The 22476-nt window shown below is 37.7% G+C and overlaps 2 protein-coding genes across 7 annotated transcripts; both read right to left on the bottom strand.

The window, feature by feature from the left end:
- Positions 1 to 207: 207 nt before the first annotated feature.
- LOC122094128 (pentatricopeptide repeat-containing protein At5g04810, chloroplastic) lies at positions 208 to 17109 on the bottom strand. Of its 2 annotated transcripts, XR_006144651.1 has the most exons (11): positions 15716 to 17109; positions 15235 to 15362; positions 14075 to 14215; positions 13359 to 13445; positions 11623 to 11776; positions 10419 to 10478; positions 6491 to 6919; positions 5347 to 5642; positions 4035 to 4164; positions 3335 to 3941; positions 208 to 551 (listed from the first exon to the last, which is right to left on the bottom strand). XR_006144651.1 is itself a non-coding variant. In XM_042664820.1 (10 exons), the coding sequence occupies exons 1-10, from the start codon at positions 16592 to 16594 to the stop codon at positions 3489 to 3491; spliced, it is 2757 nt and encodes a 918-aa protein (XP_042520754.1). In that variant the 5' UTR covers positions 16595 to 17109; the 3' UTR covers positions 3190 to 3488. The 2 variants fall into 2 exon arrangements, 1 of the variants encoding a protein (XP_042520754.1); XM_042664820.1 differs by lacking the exon at positions 208 to 551 and having other exon boundaries at positions 3190 to 3941.
- Positions 17110 to 18057: 948 nt separating this feature from the next.
- On the bottom strand, positions 18058 to 22068 carry LOC122093429 (uncharacterized calcium-binding protein At1g02270-like). Of its 5 annotated transcripts, none has more exons than XM_042663777.1 (10): positions 21334 to 22068; positions 21131 to 21226; positions 20948 to 21053; positions 19840 to 20060; positions 19629 to 19687; positions 19347 to 19461; positions 19132 to 19257; positions 18928 to 18990; positions 18702 to 18812; positions 18058 to 18583 (listed from the first exon to the last, which is right to left on the bottom strand). In XM_042663777.1, exons 1-10 carry the CDS (start codon positions 21475 to 21477, stop codon positions 18350 to 18352), a joined length of 1275 nt encoding a protein of 424 aa, XP_042519711.1. In that variant the 5' UTR covers positions 21478 to 22068; the 3' UTR covers positions 18058 to 18349. The 5 variants fall into 5 exon arrangements, with proteins under 5 accessions (XP_042519711.1, XP_042519709.1, XP_042519713.1 ...); XM_042663775.1 differs by having other exon boundaries at positions 19629 to 19705; positions 21334 to 22066; XM_042663779.1 differs by having other exon boundaries at positions 19629 to 19705; positions 20948 to 21031; positions 21334 to 21374.
- Positions 22069 to 22476: the final 408 nt, after the last annotated feature.

Genomic DNA, 22476 nt, shown 5'->3' with positions numbered 1-22476 from the left:
AACTAAATCATTGAATTACGTACTTCTAAGGAACCAGCCCCATTGCCTGCAATCAGGGAACTCTAGAGTACTAGGTTTTCTAGTTTCCCTGAGTAAAGATAGAGGAGTCTTCTTATAGCCAAGAAATTCTGGTAATTAGTATTTATCAGAATGTTTCCTATTCAACAATCCAATATCCTTACAACAAAACTTTATTTTGTTGCTTGATGAATTAAAGTCAGATTGACTAAAGACCTCAATAATAGCTGGCAAAAATAAAATGAATGAAGTGTGGTTATTGAATATAGAACAATATGATTTTAGTGACTCTATAGATATGGATGGGAAGAATAATAAAGGTCAGGTTCTTGAATCTGATCTACCAGTTTTCAACCAAGGGAAATTCTTTGATGAAACTGCTCAGAAGTTAACCAAAAGGAAGCAGTGAGAGCAGAAATATTTTGCCATGCAAGGAGAGTTGAGTTTAGAATTCATGATTGTGTTCTGACAATGTAAAATACATACCTTGTAAAATATATGACGTCATTCATGGTACCAACATTGAAAACCACCTGCATAATTTGTTCATTAACAGTGAATCGCAGACGTAACTTAATGATTAGTCATTTGGCATTGTTATAATCCTAGATACCTTATAATCAAACCAAAAGAAAAAGAAAGAGAGAAAAGAAGAAGAAGAGAAGAGAGAGGCACAACCGAAGGAGACTCCCAAAAGATGAGAAGAGACCTGTGATCTTACCAGAATAGTTTGATCGCATGTTTTAGTGCTTTACTTATATTAAAATAATGCTGAAAATAAGAGACAATAGTACCCCCATTGCCCAATTACAAGAAAAGTCACATCACAGAAGTATAGGAGCCGATGGGACCCAAAATACCTCTATCGGCCCCTATCGGTTTTAGAGTTTAGCGCCAACAGGCATCAACTAGCATATCAACTATTATCTACTGGTTAACCTTAATGAAATGCCAGTGCATTCAACTGATTGGATCACCCCAAGGGAATGGAGGAAAAAAAGTTGGTTGAATAAACAAGTAGCTGATAACGAGTTTCACTATTGTAAAATCGATGAAAAGAATGAAATGGATGGGAGAAACCAAAAGTTAGATGAGAAAGATGAAATTTAAACTTCATTCGCAACTTAAAGTTTGATGGACCTAGTAAGTCACTAATGTATTAAACAAGTTTTACTATTGTAAATTCTATGAGAAAAATGAAATGGTTAAGAGTTCAACCAAAAGTTAGATGAGAAAGAAGAAATTTAAAATTCATTCACACTTAAAGTTCGATTGACCTGATCGGTCACCATTGCATCCTAATCCTGAACTTAGAACAGTCCAATAAATTGGTCTATTCTAATAGAATAATAAGCCAGCAGAATTTGATGGAATTTTGATAACAGAATATGGAGTTGCAGAGAAATCCTAGTGCTACTAGGAAAACTAAAAGCAGAACTAGAAAAGCAATATCGATCAGAAATTTTCAGATCTGAAAAACAGAATTTTTGAGAGAGGAAAATAATAGAATTTGATGTCTCAGTTTATAGCTAACTCAGCACAGTAACTATAAGAAAAAATTGACTGAATCTGAACAGAAAATAGGGATGCCGTAGTGAATATAGAATTAGTGGAAAACTGACCTTTAATATTGAAACAGAAAGATGGATCACTAGAAGGGATAACCACGCTAATCCACCTAAGCCCTGCTTGAAACTAAGCACACTACTGAATCCAAAGATGCAACAAATGAATCTACAGCAGAAAAATTGAACTGAAAAATTTCAGAAATTCATAAGTGAGGCCGTATGCTACTACATCTATATATAGATTTCATAAATTAACTCTTCAGCATTCCTAAACCGATGTAGAATCGAAACTACTACTTGGAATAGTCAAAACATACTAGTATTTGACTCTCCTACTCATCCTATGACTCTAAAAACAGAACATAGACAATGTAATCTGGACTCAAATTCCTGATGAGCTTTAGGACTTAACTTAGTTAATTTCTAAAATAAAAAAGACTCAATAACCCCATAAAGTTGAACTAAACTCATCCTACTTGACTAACCTCGTCGTCTTAGCTTCTACCCATATTATAGGCCTATTAAGGTAGCCCATTACAATGAAAACCAATTGGACCAAAGGCCCATCATGTATGGAACCCACCCACCAAAATAAGCCAAATCCAAGGAAATCATGTATGTCTATATCTAATATATCCTGTAATTCTGCATGATTATATGACCTCAGGTAATCTTAAAATTGTAAATGCTAAAGCATTTATTTACATGTATTACATTAATAATAAAATGGAGCAGAACGTTATTCTACCTACCAAACTTACCTACAGTTACTAGAAAACAAACCACTAAGCATTGACCTGCTTGGCTACAAAAACTAAAAGTACTCCCTCCAGCCCACAAAGACTATTTATTTTGACAAATCTCACTAGGTGAGCTAGTTATGCCAAATTTTATTTTAAGTTTCCAAAATTATCCCCCACTATTCTCTTTATTGTTCATTTAACTTTGCCTTTAAAGTTTTAATACAACATATAACAAAGGGTCATTCAGGAATGTAAGAAAAACTCGATTGCATTAAATGATATGATGAATAAAGAATTTTGGGACTTCAAAATATTCACAGAATACAGTCTTTGCACGATGAAGAATCAAATATGCATGACTAGCAAGTACTTGACCTGCTTAATGAAGTAAAGTCAGGAAGAGTATATACTCGCACATTCTTAGCACACCATTAAATAAGTATAAATTTGAGCTTCTTATGGTTGCCACATTGTTCCCTAAGTTTTCATATCCTTTGAAGGAAATTACATAGTTCTGCGAACTAGCATGGCATGAACCATTTCTGAGAAATCAATATAAGAAAATTTTGAACATTAGCAGCTATCCTTTTCCAAAGAGGAAAAGTGATCACAATTTTAGGTTTTATGTCCTAATATGTTACTTTAGCTATTATAATCTCATTAAAGTAAAAAGAAAATTCTTACCAAAAAAAATTTATAAAATTTAGTACATGCATCCTTTCACTACTTATCATTTTATTGATAACATCATCAAGCTAATGCAATCTGATCTGCTGGTAAGCCTGTTATGCTCTGATTTGACATTTTGACCTATTAAACACCCTTTCAATTGAATCTCCAAGGCAGGTACACAAGGGGAATGCCTAGAGAGATTATCAAATTTATATTATTAAAGGAAAAATAGAAGGAATACACGAAAAATAAGAGCATATTACAATTTACAAATCATTGAAAACTAACACATAAAGAGAAAATTTAAAGATCCTAGTCCGTAAAGTTTCATACCTACAGATGGAGCTGGTACTATCATTACTGTGACAGCCATCTGGACACCATCAATTCCATACCCTACATTAGAACCCTCCTCTAGCCCATCAATTAAAACCAGAATCTATGGTCATCACGATTATCCCTTTCCATGAAACTGTTATTATCGTCGTCAGTCTACCTCATAATATGCACCACCACCACTGTCTGTCTGATTGGTGTTATCCAAAAGGTTTACATATGAGTTCCAAGCGGGAGGAAAGGTCTTTTGCAAGGCTTCAGTAAGATCTCCACCTGACCTCTCAATCTTGCATAGACACCTGGACCAATGAACGGCAGTCCCCATATCAATGGTCAACCCAAGCTCTATCATCTCTCTACAAATGCCCAGAATACCTAAATAAATATATTCTTCGGCAACAGTAGCCCTAGATAGAAACGATGTCATCAGGCAATGGTAAACAGCTTTGTCTGGCTTCAAACCGGCCAACTTCATCTCTTCAAAGCATCTGAGGGCCTTCTCAGGAAGTGAGGCTCTAGCCCACCCGTGGATTAATGTAGTATATGTTTTAACATTAGGTCTCACACCAACAGCTTCCATCTCTTCTATAGTCTTTGTTGCTCTCTGCATCACATTCCATGATTTAAAAAAAAAAAAAAAAGCCCACAAATGTTGCTTTTGACAAATATAAACAGAACTGAAGAATTATAAATGCACCATCATGTCTCCAGCCTTGCAACATGCATTTATGAAAGATGTGTACGTATGGATGTCAGGTAGAACACCCTCTTGCCTCATCTGTTGCATCAGGTCAGCAGCCTCCCAAACGTCACCCGTTCGAGCCCATCTACATGACAAAACTACTAAACTGAGTGCAGGCCATGTCATCAAGGAAATGCCCGGGCAACAAAGCAGCCTAAGGGAGGATAGGAACAATCACAAAGATGTTGGCTACCAAAGCAAACGGCTAGACTGCCATTTTGGCTCAGCAGTGTGTATATACTCTTATCTTGTTTTTCTTGTTCTGGTGTATGTGTCATATTTGTTAGAGTTGCTATTCTGTTCCTGCTGTCCATTGTCTTCACTGTCTACATAAAGGTTAAGTTTAAGTCTCTTATGTTATTTTCTTATGTACTAAACAAGGTTACTTATGTGATTTCTCACTTTAAGTTTTACAAATAACAGTACTCCTCACAGTATGGTATAGGTTTTCTCTCCCCACGTGAGCCTTTTCTCTTCCCTTTCTTCTTTCTTGACTTCGATAATGTAACAATATTTATATGTTACATACAACTCTCAATTCTTTTTGTTTGTAATGCATTAAAGAAAACAAATTAAGATGCTCTTTCACAAGTTTTTATTTGCTTAACAAATATATTTTTATAATATAGCTATCAATTATTAAATATTTTAAAAACCTAAATTGAATCAAGGATAAGGTTCATGGACTAAGAAACAATAGTCAATAAACACATGCATATTTATGGTTTCTTCCTCACACTCGAAGTATACTGTTACAGGGCCAAAATTTTGCCTTGTCGTCAAGTACCTGGGTGAAGCCTACGCTACTTATAGGCAACAGATTCCCTCTTGGGGCCTACGGTCACCCAGGGAAGTGATGCTTATGACATAACAGTATATCTAGCTCAAGGGTAGATACTCTAGTTTCTGTTAGTCTTAGAGTTATGGGCTCAAGCATCACACCGAGGATTTATATAAATAGCTTTGATAGTCAATGCACAAAACAAGCAGTATAACCATCAGATCCAACGAGCTGAAAGAACCATCTGTCTCATGAATTAATGGTGAGGTGGCTAGTACATCTGTGCATGCCTAGCATAAACAGTCTACAGAAACATTAATGTAGTAGCATAAATACAAGAGAGAGATGGCACACTCAGGATATCTGTAAGATTAAACTAGTCCATACCCATCAACTAATATGTTGTACACATACATGCAAGAGAGAGAGAGAGAGAGAGAGAGAGGGCACACTCAGGATATCTGTAAGATATAAACTAGTCCATACCCATCAACTAATATGTTGTACACGAAGGTGTTCCGTGGAATATTTTGAGCACTCATTTCCCTTGTAACTGCTAAAGCACTTTGCATTCTGCCTGACTTGCAACATGCTTTAAGTAATGCTTGGTATGAGAAAGCATCAAGCTCCAAACCCTCCTCTTTAATTTTTGTGAAGTACTCAAAAGCTCTCCCAGTATCTCCAAGGGATGCATAACCATTCATGATGGTTGTATAGGTATGCTCACTGGGAGTTATGCCAGCCAATAACATCTCTCCTAAAACCTCAACAGCCTTCTCCATCTGCAAGAGAAGTAGGAGATTCAATGCAAACACTAAACATATGGAGAATAAAATGGAGAAAAATGTGAAACACTTGGCAACATAATATGATTACAAATTCTCTACTTAACCTTCTATTTAGCAACTTCTCATTCTGAATCATACACTAGATAGAGCCAGACACTGCCTAATGACTGGACATAGTCCAAATAAAATGGAGAAGACACCTACAATCTGAATGCCTTTTTCTTGGGGGGGGGTGAATAAATAATTCACTACCAAGGAGAAGAAAATACGTAAAACCCCTAAAGGGGGTTGGGGAGAGGAGGGAAAGCAAAACAAGAACCTATCCTCAAAGAGAGGGATGGTTCTTGAGAACAGAGCTAGGAAGCTCCCAAGAAGCTACAATGCGACAATTTCTTGGGGTGGGATCGCATGAGGATAAAACATTGACAATCTTGGCTTCGACATCAAAGAAGATGGAGCTCCAAATCTTTTCCAAGAGGCCGAGAACTGGAGGTCACCATTTCCTATGATTTCTCTCCATCCACATATGATTTATGGTAGCACAAAAAGCAACCTTGCCCACTATATCACAAATGCTTGGTATGAGAAAGCATCAAGCTCCAAACCCTCCTTTTTAATTTTTGTGAAGATACGTGCAATCCAAATGCCTTTTTTAAATGCTAAATACGCAATTATGAACAAAAAATGGTCTGAAGACAAAGATATTATATTGGTGCTTAAGTGTCGATTGGACAGTCAGGATGTAAGGACCTGTCCATGTCCAGAAGTGCAGGCTGTGCAGCAATGTCCACTTTTAATGGCCCTATGTCTATCATTTATTTTTTAGCTAAATCATAACTTACCTGGTGCTTTTCAACAAGGCCAAGAATCAAAGCATTGAAAGAGTGCACAGTAGGAATGCATCCACACTTCCTCATCATATTAAAAATCTCAAGGGCTCTTCTCATTTCTCCAGCTTTTGCAAAGCAATGTATGATTGGCATAAATGTCCGTGAAGTAGGTCTATGTCTCTCCCTCTGCATTATTTCAACAGTATGAACAGCTCGATCCATGTTACCCATGCCACAGAATACTCGGATGACATTATTGTAGAGCACAGCATCAGGTTTCAGGCCTGCTTTCACCACATCGTCAAAAATAGCATACGCTCTTGCCCAATCATTTAGTTTCAAAAATCCATTTAAGATCATGGAGTATGTTTTCATGTTGTGTTTTATGCCACATGATTCCATCATTTTGCTGACCTCCAGGGCTTTGGAAATCTTTCCCATCTGAAACAGTGAACAACGAAAAATCCATGAAGTCAAAATAGCATTTGATATATACCCAAAGAATCATCATTTCCTCAAAATGATAAGAGTAAGGATAGATTGTTAATTCCATTAAGATGATCGCTTTAGACAGTATTACATCACCAAATGGATCAGATGTGAAATTTGTTAAGGACATCTGAACCAGGAACTATAGTTTTTTAACGACATGCTACAGCAATAGGACTACATCAATATGGTTCTTCCCTCAGCTTAATGAAGCATAATTCATAATAAGCTTGAGCAAATCTTGGTTCTGTGAGTAAAATTTATGCAGATTATGTAGAAACTACTTAAATTTTTATGGGCTGAATGCCCTCGAGTTCAAAAGCCTCGTGGCTTTGTAGCTACAGCTATGAGTCCTATATCCACTCTATTGATAATTACATATGGTGCAGAGCCTAAGTTCACTGATAAATATAAACGGCAGGAGGAAGAACCGGTCTTGAAGTTCCATGTGGGTAACCCTAGGTCCAAGTTTTGGACCAGTTTTGGTTCTAGGTTCTCTCTTTTAATTTCATGTGCAGGGTTTTATTTTAAGTGTATTCTTTTCGACTGTTTCTAGAAGATTGGACAGGTGTCATAAATTCCAGCCCTCTTAGTCTCTATTTTGTTTACTTCTATAGAGTTTCTATTTTGAGAGAACTTGAGTTGTAAGGAACTCCACATATGGGAGGTTCCCTGTTGAGTTGTTTTCATAAAGCTATAAATAAATAGAAGGAACAGACCTCCCCCTTCCCCTTGTTTGACAAACTGTTAGCCTTATGCTTGTTTATTTCTTTGAGATGCAGCAGCAGTCTTGGTGGGTTACCAATTTCGACTGATGAGATGCTGGTCAAGCCCTAGGCAGGAGGTCTAGCCCATATCCTTCTCTTCTTTTTTCTTCCCTCTCTCATGGTCAGTTTTCTGATGTCCTTCCTTGTGCATACCAGCTTCTGTTTTGCTTTGCTGATTTTTTATCTTCATAGCTAACTACTGTTAGTTTTATTTTATTTTAAACCAGGTTTCTAGTGCCAAAACATCAGTCATTCAACCCATCAATACCAAGTTCTGGTGGCGGTTCACTGCCCAGTTATGAGTTCTGTTACAGCAGTACTTCTTTGATTTCTAATTTCTACTACTTTCTAATTGCCGAAGTTACTAGCTATTTACCTTCTTCCTTGGTTTCTAAATCCAATCATTGTTTCTGTTTTGAGTTTGATCTGCCATTTTTGTTCATAGTTGCTATTTTCTGTTAGTGACCAAATCTGGTTACTATTTTGGTGACTAACTAATGTTGTGACTCCTAAATATTTCAAGATTTGACCATCAGATTGGAACCATTTATTAATTCGACAATAATCGCCAGTAGACCCCTTGATAAAGGTTTGGACAAGATAGATCATTTTTGGACTTGACTATTGATTTTCTCCACTTTGATCCATGACACCTTACCTGCTGTTCTAGATTATCACTTGGTTTCTAATCCCTAATCCTTAGGTGATTGGATACCCATTAACATCTCTTTCTCATACAATATAGTATGTATTTCAGAATGCAGAATGCAATCAGCAGTTTCTACAAAAAGAAGAACTTGATTTGGATGGGCTTCCAATAAATATGAGAACATATGTTACTTTATAACTGTTCCCAAAATCAAGGAAGCACACACAGCAACCTCTGAATAATACTGTCATTAGAAATAAATATGTATAAATCACAGAAGCGAGTGTTTAGCCCATCAGTTCCCTAGGAAAATGGCAAATGATAGGCAATATCTCTTGGTTTGAGAGCATCTCAAACCAGCAGAGCATGAACATATTCAACCCCTAGATATGTAACTCATTTATGAGCTGACCTGGTCCGACCTATAAACCAAAAAACAAGCTTCTCCAGCTGAAGGAGGTCCCTTGACCCTGGGTTTGAGTTTGCAATTAGATGATCAGGCATCAGCTTTAAAAATGCCCAACACAAAGCTACTCAATAGAACAGTACGGAAAATGAGTGTGCCATTGAGATGGGAGGTTTCGAGGCGGAAAGAGGAGGATAGGCACTGCAAAGGAGGTGAAGGACATGTCGGTTTATACTTTATATTCAAACGGAAAACATAGTTGTCACAGCGTTTAGGCGATCGTAGGCATTGGAGAAGGGAAAAATCAAGAGGTGTCAAGGCATACGCCAGCAAAGGGCATATGGATGCCCAGGTAACGCCTTGACCACTATGAAGGAAAATTCTCTATAAGGTTAGCAAACAAGTTGGAATAACTATTTATTTACTTATTATGAATTTATGCCAGTGGCTTCTTTAAGGCTCGAAGAAGGGACATCAGTGCATCACCTAACAAGAAATTAAATCCAGTTGAGGTGGGCATGGCCAAGTGTTGACAGAGAAAAAACTGCATGGACTGAATCACAGGACTCACTCAGAGAAGTTAGCATTGGTAACACGAAATTAAATCCAGTTGAGGTGGGAATGGTCAAGTATTGACAGAGAAAAAACTGCATGGACTGAATCACAGGATTCACTGAGAGAAGTTAGCATTGGTAACACTATGCAAGGTGCAAATCATCAAAAGGAAGAGTTAGAGGTGGGGTAAACATACTAAAAACTAACCAACACTTGCATAAGGTTGATTGAGGTAGTCTGGGAGACATTCTTTGGGTCTGGTGCTTAGATAATGGATTGAGTTTGGTGCTCAAAGCATAGTTGTCATGGCGTTGCCTAGGCGTCACCAAGGCGGCGATTTGGCATCCTGGCAGAAAAAGAAGTTCATGGCAGTGCTACGATTTACATGACTCACAAATGGCGGTTGCCATTGGCTGATAGGCATCGCCATGGCACCGTCCGTCATGGACTCCAGGTCACGCCTGATTCACTAGGCGCTCGATTTTTTGTCAAATGCAGGGTGATTTTGATAGGGCTATGTTGATTTTTGATGATTTGATGTTGCTTAATATTGGTTTTATATGTTATAGGGTATATATTGTAGGCTTGTAGCATACTAAATAACTTTAAAAAATAAGGAAAATAAAAAAGTAGCATACTAAATAACTTTAAAAAATAGGGAACATAAAAAATGACACATGGGTGATTTGACCGCCATGGCAACGCCATAACAGGCGATTCATCGCCAAATCGATTAGCCACCCCTCCACCGCCTTGAATCGATTTGGAGCCATGACAACTATGGCTCAAAGTTAGTGGTGGTTTTATATATGTAAAGCAGTTGGTCTTGTTCACTTGTCGACAATCATCTTGTCACCTTTCTGTCCCCTCCCCCCTCCCCCCTCCCCCCTCCTTTGTCTCATCTCTTTCTTCTTGGATTTCTTGGTCCTTCAGTTTGTTCTCAAACTTCAACATATTCAGCCATGCTTCACCAGAGTGCGTGCACACACAGACACACACACAGGGACCAGAAGATGACTGAGTCCTAACAACAATTGAGAAGAGAGTAATGGAGTTAAAAGTAACTAGCATCACCTTTGTGTAAAGATTAACTAGGCACCCAAAGCTTATCACTGAAGGTGTAAAACCACATTCCTGTAGCAACAATTACAGTGGAGATCAATACATCAGACATAAGTAGCATCCATGATCTGAAACATTCTGACAAACATTTAGTAACATAAAATTCACTATAATCACATTTTATTGTTCTTTAGCATAAAATACATGGACTATTTATCAAGCACAATAAAGCCAGAGCTTCACAACCCAAAAACAACAATATTATACCTTGTTTTCTAGTGAAATATCAAATAATGGTATGCTGGAACCAGACAATAATATATAGATCCACACACACACTCTCTCTCTGTCTTTTTCATGTCACGTCATAGGTTAAAACCTTTCTGACCCATTTAATTTTTGGTCCATTCTTTGGTTGAATCATTTTCTGTTAAGTTTATGTTATTGATACAACCAAAATCAGCAGGAGACAACCCATTGGCACCTTATGCTTACACAATTTTTATTTATTTATTTTTATTTTTCTGCAGGGGGGGTGTTCAAAATATGACACAGCATAGACATTTGTTTTATATTTTATAGTCAATGCAGAGACAGTGTCTGAGTTTCTCGCATGAGCCTTATGACAAGTCAATATCAAGTTAAGCATTGCACTTTCATGCAAGACAGGGGCTCATTGTACATTTTATCACTCTCGTTGGTTGACCTCCCACTAAGTACCCCAGGACAAACAAGGAACATGATATGCTAGTACTAGTAGTGACCATAAAGAGAGGGTTGTGATGATTAATATCAAGGATTACAAAAACAAAACATTTCTATTAAGTTTTATTAGATCAAGCATGGGTTGATTTTCATGTCATAGAAACGAGATTCTAGTAACAAGTTTAGATATTATTATTGATTTCCTGACAACAATTGAAAATATGAAAAGAGATATCATAGTTGTGGCTTACATACTGAAGCCAAGAGCTCATGTGTTAGGCTCATACTTTTGCATGAATACTGATAGTATCTGATAATAAAACTAAAAGCATCTATAAATCCAAAGATAGCATGTTCATTCACAGTTTAAACTTATCGCATTTTATAACAGCTTTTAAAGATTACAAACACATCTAAGACATGAAAAACTTCTACGCTGTAAAAGGTGTCATAATATATAATATATAAAGAACCAACTAATCTGTAAAGAGATATGTTCTCTTTTGTGTACCTTAAGTCTTTCAAACACAGTGAGACATTTCTCCTCATTGCCTATATTTATATAACCATCCATCATAGTGTGATATATATCAATTGGAGCATCAATCCCTCCTCCTTCCATTTCCCTTACCAAGTACTCAGCTCGACCCATATTTCCCGTTTGGCTTGAATTCATTTGCAGAATAAAAATTAGCCACAAAAAAATGTTAGTAGAACTATTTTTACCAACTGCAATTGCAAGCATTCTGTACTACATTTAAATAACAGCAGAGGTGCCCTAAGAACAATAAAATAAAGACATAGTCACACCATAAAAGCAAGGTCTTAAAACCCAAGATCTTAACCCCTAGCTGAAAAGATTGGAGCATCAACTCAGGCAATGGTCTCAAACCCAAACAGAATCGGCAACCTGTGCAGTATAACTTACTGTTGTTAGAGGACATTAGCTGTGATGCAGATAAATAGCAAAAATGTGTTTATTTTAGTGGAAATAAGCCTTGGATTGATTTTTACACATGCTAGGCCTTTGGTCCAATGGGTTTTACTGTAATAGGACAGTTTAATGGCCCTAAAATATGGTTAGACGGTAGGAATATGGGATTTACTTCACTAGTTTAGTTAGAGTCTCTATTTAGGTCAATTTCCTTCATTATTTTAAGTTTCCTAGTCAGTCTATGTTACATTATCAGTTCAGGGTTGGTTTAGGCCTTTGCCTTTTTTCAATTTGTGTCCATAAATAAGTCTTCCGTACAAGTTTGTAAGGAGCTACAGCCTAACACACGAATTTGAGCAATGAGTTAATGAATTTGGCTTGTTGCCTTTGGCTCTGTGGTTATTCAAAATGCTCCCTGCTGAGGAAATCCAATAGGCCCCCACCCTTGGTGATTCCAAGGTTGGGTATTGATGGTAATTCCAACCCTGCAGATCAGGTGGTTCCTGATCATATCTTTTCTATCTTTTTTTTTTTTTTTTCAAACCCCCAAAGAAAAACCGCATCTTCCCCATTGAATTCTAGTTTCCTACAACTTGGATTTCTTCAAATCTCTTATTTTAAAATTGATCTCTGAATTCTGATTTCAGTTCTCTGATCTGCTATTAGTTCTGAATCTTAGGGCGGTTTTAAAAGCTTAACTTTCCAATTAAAATCTGAAATCCTATTGCAACTAAGATTCATACAATTGTCAGATTTCTGATTATCTTTCTATATTCGGTTTCTGTTCAATCGGTTATAAATGTATGTTTCTATATTTTGTTGCTGTTCAATTAGTTATTAGAGACTCAATCTTGTCCATCAATTGTGCAGTTGTTAAGCCGTCTTTCCCCAAGTAGGTTGCTCCATAAGTGTGAATCTGACTGTCACATTTTGATCACACTTTGCAGAAATATTCAACACTAAATTCAAACCTACTATTATTCTATTATTAGTTTTCTTTTCAAACTGGTTTGTCCTTTTCCCCTGCAATCCTATCACAACTCACACCCATTGGATTTCACTGGTTCGGGATTGGCACTACATTAAGGTGGTTCCTTTTACCATGGATAGCAGTTTTATACACATCAAATTGATGCCAGAAGAGAAGAGCTCAAGATGCCTCGGACAGAGAGTAGAAATATATTTAAACACATTCTAACACTGAATCCAACTTCCAACCACAATAGCTACAGTTCAAGAGGACAAAAAATTCATAACATTCAGAAAATAACTCAGGGAATTAAATTTAAACTGGATCATTTAATTGTACTCACCAATGAGCATAGATAGCATTACCATATATGATCGCATTTAAGGTTGTATTCCTCTCTTTGGCCTCCTTAAACCATTTATCTGCAGCTCTTCCAAAGAAACATAAACAAATTTTAGGAGGACATATTAAAGAAGCCTAATTTTTTATCGAAAAAATACAACCTTCATCTCAAAAGAAAATAAGAAACTGCAAGAGAATGCATGTCTATAACACAAGCATAAAAGAATAAAAACAAGGAAGAAATAAATTACAAGAATCATTCAACCACTTTAGGACACCAGAGTACCATGTCATTCACCACATAAAAGGTAGAAAGAAGAATAAATTAAAAGTATTTAAAAGGAGTTCCAGTTCACAAATTATGATGATTTGGGAATGAGAGAATGGAACTCACTCTTATGATAGTCATTAATAAAAAATAAAGGAAGAAAGGCTGATAAATTTATAAAGGATATCTGATTAGAAAGCCAATAAAACATAAGAAAAATTAAAAATTCATTATCCATCTTCCTTCATCCTGGGGATGACATGAAAAAACCTCAACCAAAAAGTAAACAAGGATTTAGAAACTATAACAAATACTTGTCAATGTATTATTCCAGTCTCCACATAAAACCTAAAAAGGAGAATTCATAATTAAAGGATGGAATTGTATAGCAACATCAACCAACAAAAAGATTTAGTAAATTCAGAGTCAGATGTGTAACTTTTACTTACTCAGCATCACCAATTTTTGCAAATCCACCCACAAGGATACTGTATGTCACCAAACTCATTTCAATGCCTTCTCGCTTCATTTTCCTCACACAAGACAATGCTTCATCCATGTCTCGACCAACTGCATAAGCATGAATAAGGCTGCACGAATAAATCAGTAAGCACATGCCTATACAGCCACACTAGTCTTACATATAGATCAATAATCATATATAATCACAATAAAGAACAATGAACTATGAGGCCATAATTGGTCTTACATATAGATCAAGAGTTGATCAAACTCACGAACTACACAGCCAAAGCTGGCCTAAGGATGGTCTTACATATAGATTATGTGTAGAACCCACAACCTATAAAGCCATAACTGAAGTTACATATTAATCAAGAGTTGCTTAGACTCTAGACCAATAAGGCCATGGCTGGACTTACATATTGATCAAGAGTTGTTTAGACTCAAGACCAGAAAGGCCTTCAATGTGGAGGACTGCAATCCTGGTAAGTGAATGGTAAAGAATCCCTCAAACTAGAAAAATATACTAATTGAACAGGAATAAATTGCTCCATAAGTCATAGTTATAAAATATCACCCTGGGCAGGGGGGCATGGACCCTTCCTAATTTTTTGGGGAGGGGGGGGTTGTCGGGGAAGGTGGGAGACTCTTGAAGATGCAAAATTAGTGAGATGTTTATAGCAAGGAGCATAAGGTTATATCCAATTTTAACAAATATTGAAAGAGTAGTTATCCATGTAACGGTGGAAGGTAATGTTTCCGAAAAACATGAGTTAAATCCGAGCCTTTCTTTTTTCAATTATCTCTCTATTCCACTCAGAGTTTAGAGTGTGCATAGCAATGTCTAAAGCACTAGTGCACATGCATGGACATACACTAGATAGGTACCAATACAACATGGGCTATGTGACTGAATGGAATTAGACTCTGAAGTTAGACAAGTGGCTAATCTAGACCATGTTCACTCTATCCAAATGTCAGAATGGACATATCATCTGCACATGGAAAAATAACAAACCTTGTGACAATAATAATTCACCATACTAAGTTTTACTTATACATATCACCTCACAAAATTGTTTTAAAAGAGGTTTATTATTAGAAGTCTACCCATTTGAAAGAGTCTGAGCAGATTGAAGAGACATACTTCGTATAGACATGGGAGGTTGGTTCGATCCCTCTTGCTAGCATCCGTTCAAATGCTTCACGTGCACGATGCATGTCCCCTCTCCTTGCGTAATAGTTCACCAGCAACCCAAATTCTTTTCTAGAAGGCTGACAAACCAACACCAAAATGAATTAGATGTACAAATTACAACAGAGTGAAAAATATCCAAATATGAGAATTGATTATCAGAACCCTCACTTTAAGAGTTTAAAGGAGAATGATAACGCTGGCAACATTACATACAGTAACCCTATATCTCCATCATGTACTGAGGTGACAAGGTGGAAGCAGGAGTCAGTTCTCAGGTCTAGGCAACGACATCACAGACTTTACCAACTAGTACCTCATGCTAAGAGCAACTGCGTATATAATTTATAAACAAATATGGTTTTATATGATTAAATTGCCCAACTTCAGTCCTTATCAATCAATATCAGATTAAGAGCTCGCAACATTTTACCTTGTCAATCCTTTCAAAGGCCTGAACAACAGCCTGCCAATTATTTGGTTCAGTCTCAAGAACCTTCCGGAACTCCCTGCGATAATTATCCCTCTCTTCATGCCACTTAGACCTATACTCCACCTCATTCGATCCAGCAACCCATCTGGCTCTCTCCTCGTACCTCGCCTTCAATCTCCTCCCATCATCTAACTTCACAGTCAAAGTCCTTCCGTGAAACTCCACTCCATCGAACTCCACAGCCTTGGAAGCCGAATTCGCAGCCGTTGGGCCACCATAGATGACAAAACCGTAACCAACATTCCTCTCAGGATCTTCGTGTCCTTTTATAAGTATCACATTCTTAATCGGCCCAAACTGTCGAAAAAATTCAGCGAATTCGTTCTTCTTGATCCACAGAGGAAGATTTCCGACAAAAATCTTGCCTTCTTGTCGGAATTCAGGGACCGACACACGGGCAGAATCAGCATCGTCATGAACATTCCATTTTTCATCTTCTTTGTTCTGCGCTTCCTCGGCATCTTCAGTTTCTTCTTCAGGTAGAGGAGGAGAGATTTTGCTGGAGAGCCAAAGCTTGTTGGCGAGATTGTCTGGGTTCTTGGGAGTTGTGGAGGAGGGAGTTACGAGATTTCGTAGTGGGTTTGTGGAGATCTTTTTAGGGCCAGGTGAGTTGGGCTTGCTTGGGGATGCTTTGAGGGTCTGAGGGCGGCGGATTTCTCCGGAAAGGCGTGGAGGGTTGGTCGGTTGGTTAGGTTCTGGAGAGGATTGGAGCGATAAGGTGAGGATAGAGGAGATTTGTTGTGATTTTCCGGCGAGTACAGTAGAGAAGGGTGAAGAGTGATAGTGGTGGTGTGTGGATGAGACGGAGAAGATATCCATTATCGTTTTGAGGTTCGACCGTTCGACAGCATATGGGAAGCAAACCGGGACAACGAAAATTCAAAATCCAGCTATTTATTAGTCCATGACCAAGTAAGGGTCTATTCCCTCCGCACCTTTTACAGGATAATCTCTGGGGCTAAGTAACGTTCCCTCGTCGCGGCCACTGCGCCCAGACACACAAAGTATGGCGAAATGATGGTCCCATCTCTGTTGATGTCAATGTGTATCCCCTCATTGGCCTTGAGGGCTCGCTCAAGAGCAAGGAGTTCAAGCAACATGAGTCCGTTATCCTTTGATGGTCTGAGATAGAGGGAGCTGTTGTAATATTTGAAGCACTGAAGCAAATATATGTGAGTTATGTAGAATTAACATAACTCCCATTAATTTCCAAGTTAAGGATCTGCATTTTTGGTATATCTACAAGTGTCTTCATTCTAAGCCTTGTTGAATGTCGACAAGGCTGCCAATGGGGTTGGTAACCTTGTGGAAGGAAGCCCTTGCCCATTCTCTGCTCGGGTCAGCTGGTTGTGGGGTCGAGTCGACATGCCTCATTATCATTTGTTGATCCTACGAAAGCGCTGCTTGCCATTTGGGGGCTTTGGCTAAGCTTCATGGTACAAAGGTAATACCAAGTTATTCACCTATTTACAATGTCCACAAGTTTTTTAGGTGGGTCATGCCATTGTAATGTATGTAAGCGTTGATGTGGCCTACATTGCCACATCAGTATTAACCAACTTGTACAGTTGACTGGAAGTTGTGAAATAACCACCACTCGATGGGAGGTGGAGCTTTTCAACTAGGAGATCAGATAGGATCGACACACAAAACAACTTTCTGTTTTTTTATGTGAGCAACCCACAAAATCATATCAACACACAAAAATGTGTACACCCAGAGAATTGTGTTATGCCACATAAAAACATCTATGCAGGAACAATGAACACAAGAAATAGAATAAGCACAAAAGCAAGAGATAAGAGACTTTTAAGTGGTTCAAAAATACCATCTGTCTACAAAGTGATTCAATCTTTCACTAAGAACGATATAAAGAGATACAATACATTCATTGCAATTTGATTTCCAAACACAAGTCCCTTGTACACTCCTCTCTTTCTTCCATTCTCTCTCTCTCTCTCTCTCTCTCTCTCTCTCTCTATACCTTGGTGTCTCACCATTCCTGGCTTCTCACTTCTACCTTGGTAGATACATAATTTCTTTTATAGACTCATCTTCCACACTAGAAGACTCCACCTCCTTGGAAGCCTCTTCATCTTGCACTCCCCTGGAAGCCTCCACCTTATTGAAGACTCCTCTACTTCCCCTTAGAAAACCCTAATGGATGATCCAACTAGATTGTTGAACCAAATCATCAACGGGGATAAAAAGACACCAAACCCAACACATATAACAATGTACAAGGGACTTCTTACGCAGGGGTGGGGGGGTGGGGGAAGGAATAATCAGAAGACAGAAAGGATGCTTGCATGAAGATTACAAGTACAGGTAACAAAGCAAAGCATGCATACCCGATATCCCCTCAAACAATGCCATTATGGTCCCCTAACCATTGATTGTCTTTGCAAAAACATTGGACTGTAGAAGCTTACTAACAATCTCATTTCTTCAACCCCGGTGTCAGAAATCATAAAGAACCATTAAGACAGTTAATCACACAATTAGCGGAATATTTAAAGTGATTACAAAATTACTACCACTCATATCAGCTAGCACGTAATTTTTCAACAATGCTCAACAACACTGTATTGTCACCGGGGAAAATTCCACGGTGAGATGTGCATGATCTGACAGGGAATAATTCTCAGGCCATAGCCCTTTTTCAACTTCAGGAGGAAAGAGGACAGCATTCTTAATTTTGAAACCTATAGTAGTTGAAGTGTTTGACACAGTTCCCTTTGTTCCTCTCTGTTTAGATTCATCACTATTCTCTTTTTGCTGGCTTAATGCCTGTGACTTCCATTCACTCTGCAATTGGTGGCCAAAACACAATTAATTTAGTCATCAGTAGCAACAAAAAGGTCAATTGGAATGGAAATTGTCACCTATTAAATAAAATGAAATAAGAAAAAAACACTAGACTCACATTCAAGAGTGAATATTCAATCACCCCATCTCCATTAGTGTCAACATGGTCCCACAAATCCTTTACTTCTTCAGTACTTAGGACATTAAAAGGATGGCTGGTTAGGCCCAACTAATAACCAAAAAAGAAACAAAATATTAGCCAGATGCATCTTAAATATTACATCACTAGCTATATAGAAAGAAATCACTTCCCTAATACACTCAAAGTTGAGAGGAGAAAAAACCTGACTGAAAGTTTGAAGGAATTGGGAATAAGTGATGTAGCTGCCATGATCATGAAGATGATTCTAAGGAGTGAAAAATGAAACAAAGTCGATTGAGAAAAGAAAACATGTGGGTATAAAGAACATCACAATATATACAGGACTTGAGTAGAACATTGGGGGGGGGGGGGTTGGGGAGGGAAGTGAACCCATCACCCTAAGTACCTTTATATTCCCAAGAACGGCTTTCATGAAGCTTTCCTTCAATGGCATCCGATGATTGTTAGGATTACAAAGCCATATAAAATCCACTCCACATATGTTTCCTCTGTGGTTACGGTGACTAACCCACTGTTATAGGGATACAAATATATGCTTCTCTTAGATTCTGATCCTTTAATTTAACATGTTTATGCAGATGTATTGACGGACTGACCAACCTTACAGGCATCTTCATCACTATCAGTGCAATGATGAGCAATATCATAAGATGATACAAAGCCTTGTGTGCACAGAAATTTATAGACATGGCCCCTTTTACTCCCGTTCCAGTCCCTTAATTCAAAAAAAAAAAAAGAGAGAAGAAAAGAAAAGAAAAGTCAAGATGGTTAAAGAGTTCTTTTTTTTCTTCCCTTCTAATTCCTCTCTAAAAAATCTTTTCACTGATCAAAGAACATAGATAATATGTAATTATTTTATCTTGTCAGCATCTTAGAACCTACCCACACAGGATGATAGGCACATGTGGAAGCTGGTATTCTTCACAATATGATTCAATGTACTGCAAAATCTTGTAGACCTATTTCAGATCATATTTGAGAGAAGGAAAAAAGTTTCAAAAGTGCAAGTAATGCCATCACTATGTTATGAAGATAACAAGATTAGGATTGAAAACTTAAAAGTAAGAAAAACATGAATGCATGAATTTGGAACCTGCTGTAGCCGAGGGAAGCAGTAGCGGGAGTCATGTGGAAACAATAAGTGTGTATTCACTATGAGAGCTTCCTTCTTAATGTTAAAATTTTTGTTTTGATTGAAGTTCATAATCAGTTCAACATGCAGAAGTTGAGCCACACGGTCACCAAAATCATTGAATAGCAATTCTTTGTAATTCAAAACTTGGAAGTGGTTTCGGTGAACTGCAATAAGCAGACCTGTGGTCAAAGGAATTGTTACTTCAGTACATGCTATATTAATTCCTTCTCAATTATTGCTTTGCTTTGGAGGCATTACAATGAGGTGTATGGACAGAGATTGTGACCTAGGGAAGGTCTTGAAAAAATGTTTAATATGTAACCTTTTCCACTAGGAAAATATAGGCCAAGTTTATAGCAACAAGCTGATTAACAAATTGTCTCAATGGTGTGAGAACCTGTATTGCCTATCCAAAATTATTTTGAAAGCTATTCATCTCCTGCAAAGGCTACTAACATTATTGTGGGTTTTAAGCACTATTATAGCCTAATATAAGAAAGCATGCAATCCCTCAGGATAATAAGGAAACTCAAAGCAAAAAGGTACATGTATTGGAAATTTTGAATAAGGAAGAAAGATGAAGTAGGAACTAACAAGTTGACTGACTTCAGTCTTTGTTAAGAGCACCCCACCCCCCCAAAAAAAAAAAACAAAGAATAATAAATCCATACTGGAAGAGGAATTAATTATCACCAAGTGACAGATTAAGGACTGTGAAGAAAGATCCAAAATAACAATCCAGAACATATTTCCCAATCTTTTTCTACTTTTGTTGTATAAAACTCAGCAGATTAAAAATCTTACTCTTTCATACTAACATCTTTTTCCCTTTTTTTTTGGGTAGAATTTCATACTAACATCACCGAAAACTTAAAGAGACACAAAAGAAGGAAAACAAGCACATCAGATAAAGAAAAATAACAAAGAGCCTTTTGATCCACCCCCTTTATTTAACTTCAACCCACACCCTTACTTCCTCTTCTTCTCATTTCCCTTTCCCAAAAACATCAAATATGGGAAATACAATAAAGAAAAAAAGGTCAGCAAGAATATTACAGTATCATACCATCACCACGGTTGTTTGTCCTTGCAAGCTTATAAGTTGCATAACCATCATCACTGAGTCGCCGCTCATACATTCCCACAAGCTCTTCATTCCCGACCCAAAATTCCTAAACACTACTATTCAGAATTAACCCTTGGCACATTAACAAGCACTCATCACACTAAAACTGAGGATCACACAGACCTGTATGCATATAATCGAGGATTTTCGGTGTAGTAGGCCCTCCAAAATTTTCTCATTACGACTAAGCCAATACTCCCTGAACTCGCTCTCACAGTTCTGATGAGATTCATAAAATAATAGAACAGAGACCATCGGACCATCAAAGGTTGCGAACCAGAAGAAATCTAATAAACCCAAGTAATTTAACAATTATGAAAGCTTACCAAACCATTCAATCGCTTATAGATGGGAGCGAGAATGTTGAAAGTAGTACAGGACACATCTTCTATAGAGTTGGAGTATTGATCCAAGACATCCATGGACTCTGTCGTCCCACCACCACCACTCACTTTAATAGCGGCTTCCATCGGATTTGAGGAAGCTTCTCTTTCGTCCACCAATAGAGGAAGTTTGAAACAGAGTAGGAGGTTCAAGGGCTAGCGGCTCTGCGTGGAAGAAGAGTACGTGAAGAGGTTGCAAGGCGACGTTTTTAAATTGGAATGGAGATGCAAAGGAAGCCTCCACTTGAACTATCATTGGAACCAGTTGAGACTTGAGAGTGAGAATATTGGGTTAAAAATTTTAGATACGCCTTCTCGTTATCTTTCAAGAACACAGGGTTTTCAGTTACTATAACCACAAAATCGATTTGATTCGGTTTGAGAAGTTCTGTTCTTTTTCTTTGTTTTCTTGTGATTTGAGAACTTTTGAATTCGACCGTTGCTTTTTTTGTGTGCTCAAACAACGTACTGAGTTGACTCAGTACAAGATCCGGTTGAGACATGTGGGGAGGGAACGAAGAGAAAAAATAAGGCCAATCACTCGCTTGAAAAGAAAAAAATTAAAAGAAGATGAGAGACTAGAAAAAGTACCTACAGCCAAAGTGAGAGATGCTCTTGGAAGTGCTATATGAGGGCATAAGGAGAGATGCTGCATAGGATAATATGGTTGTGGAAGGTGGTGATATATGTTGGGTTTGATATCTTTTATTTAGGCCAATTGATGAATTTGGTTCAATGGTCTAGTGTCTAGTTGGGCTATTCGTTAGGGTATTCTTATGAGAAAAAGGTGGAATCCTCAACAAAGTCAGAGTCATTCAAGAAGTGGAATCTTAAAAAATGTGGAGGTTTCCAAAAGAATGGAAGATAAAGATTCTTCCAAGATAATGGAATCTTTCAAGGAGGAGTCTCCAAGAGAGTGGAGACTTCCAAAGTTTGGAAGAGGAGTCTTTAAAAGGAGAGATATGTCTACCAAGATGAAAGAAAGTGTGAAAGGTATGGTGAGAAACCAAAATAAACAGAGAAAGCAAGTGAGAAGTTAAAATGTGAGAAACAGGGATGAGAGAAGGGTGCACAAAAGGCTGGGTT

The sequence above is a fragment of the Macadamia integrifolia genome, chromosome 11, assembly GCF_013358625.1.
Source record: "Macadamia integrifolia cultivar HAES 741 chromosome 11, SCU_Mint_v3, whole genome shotgun sequence".
NCBI lineage: Eukaryota > Viridiplantae > Streptophyta > Magnoliopsida > Proteales > Proteaceae > Macadamia > Macadamia integrifolia.
This window is presented reverse-complemented; position numbering and strand designations above follow the sequence as displayed.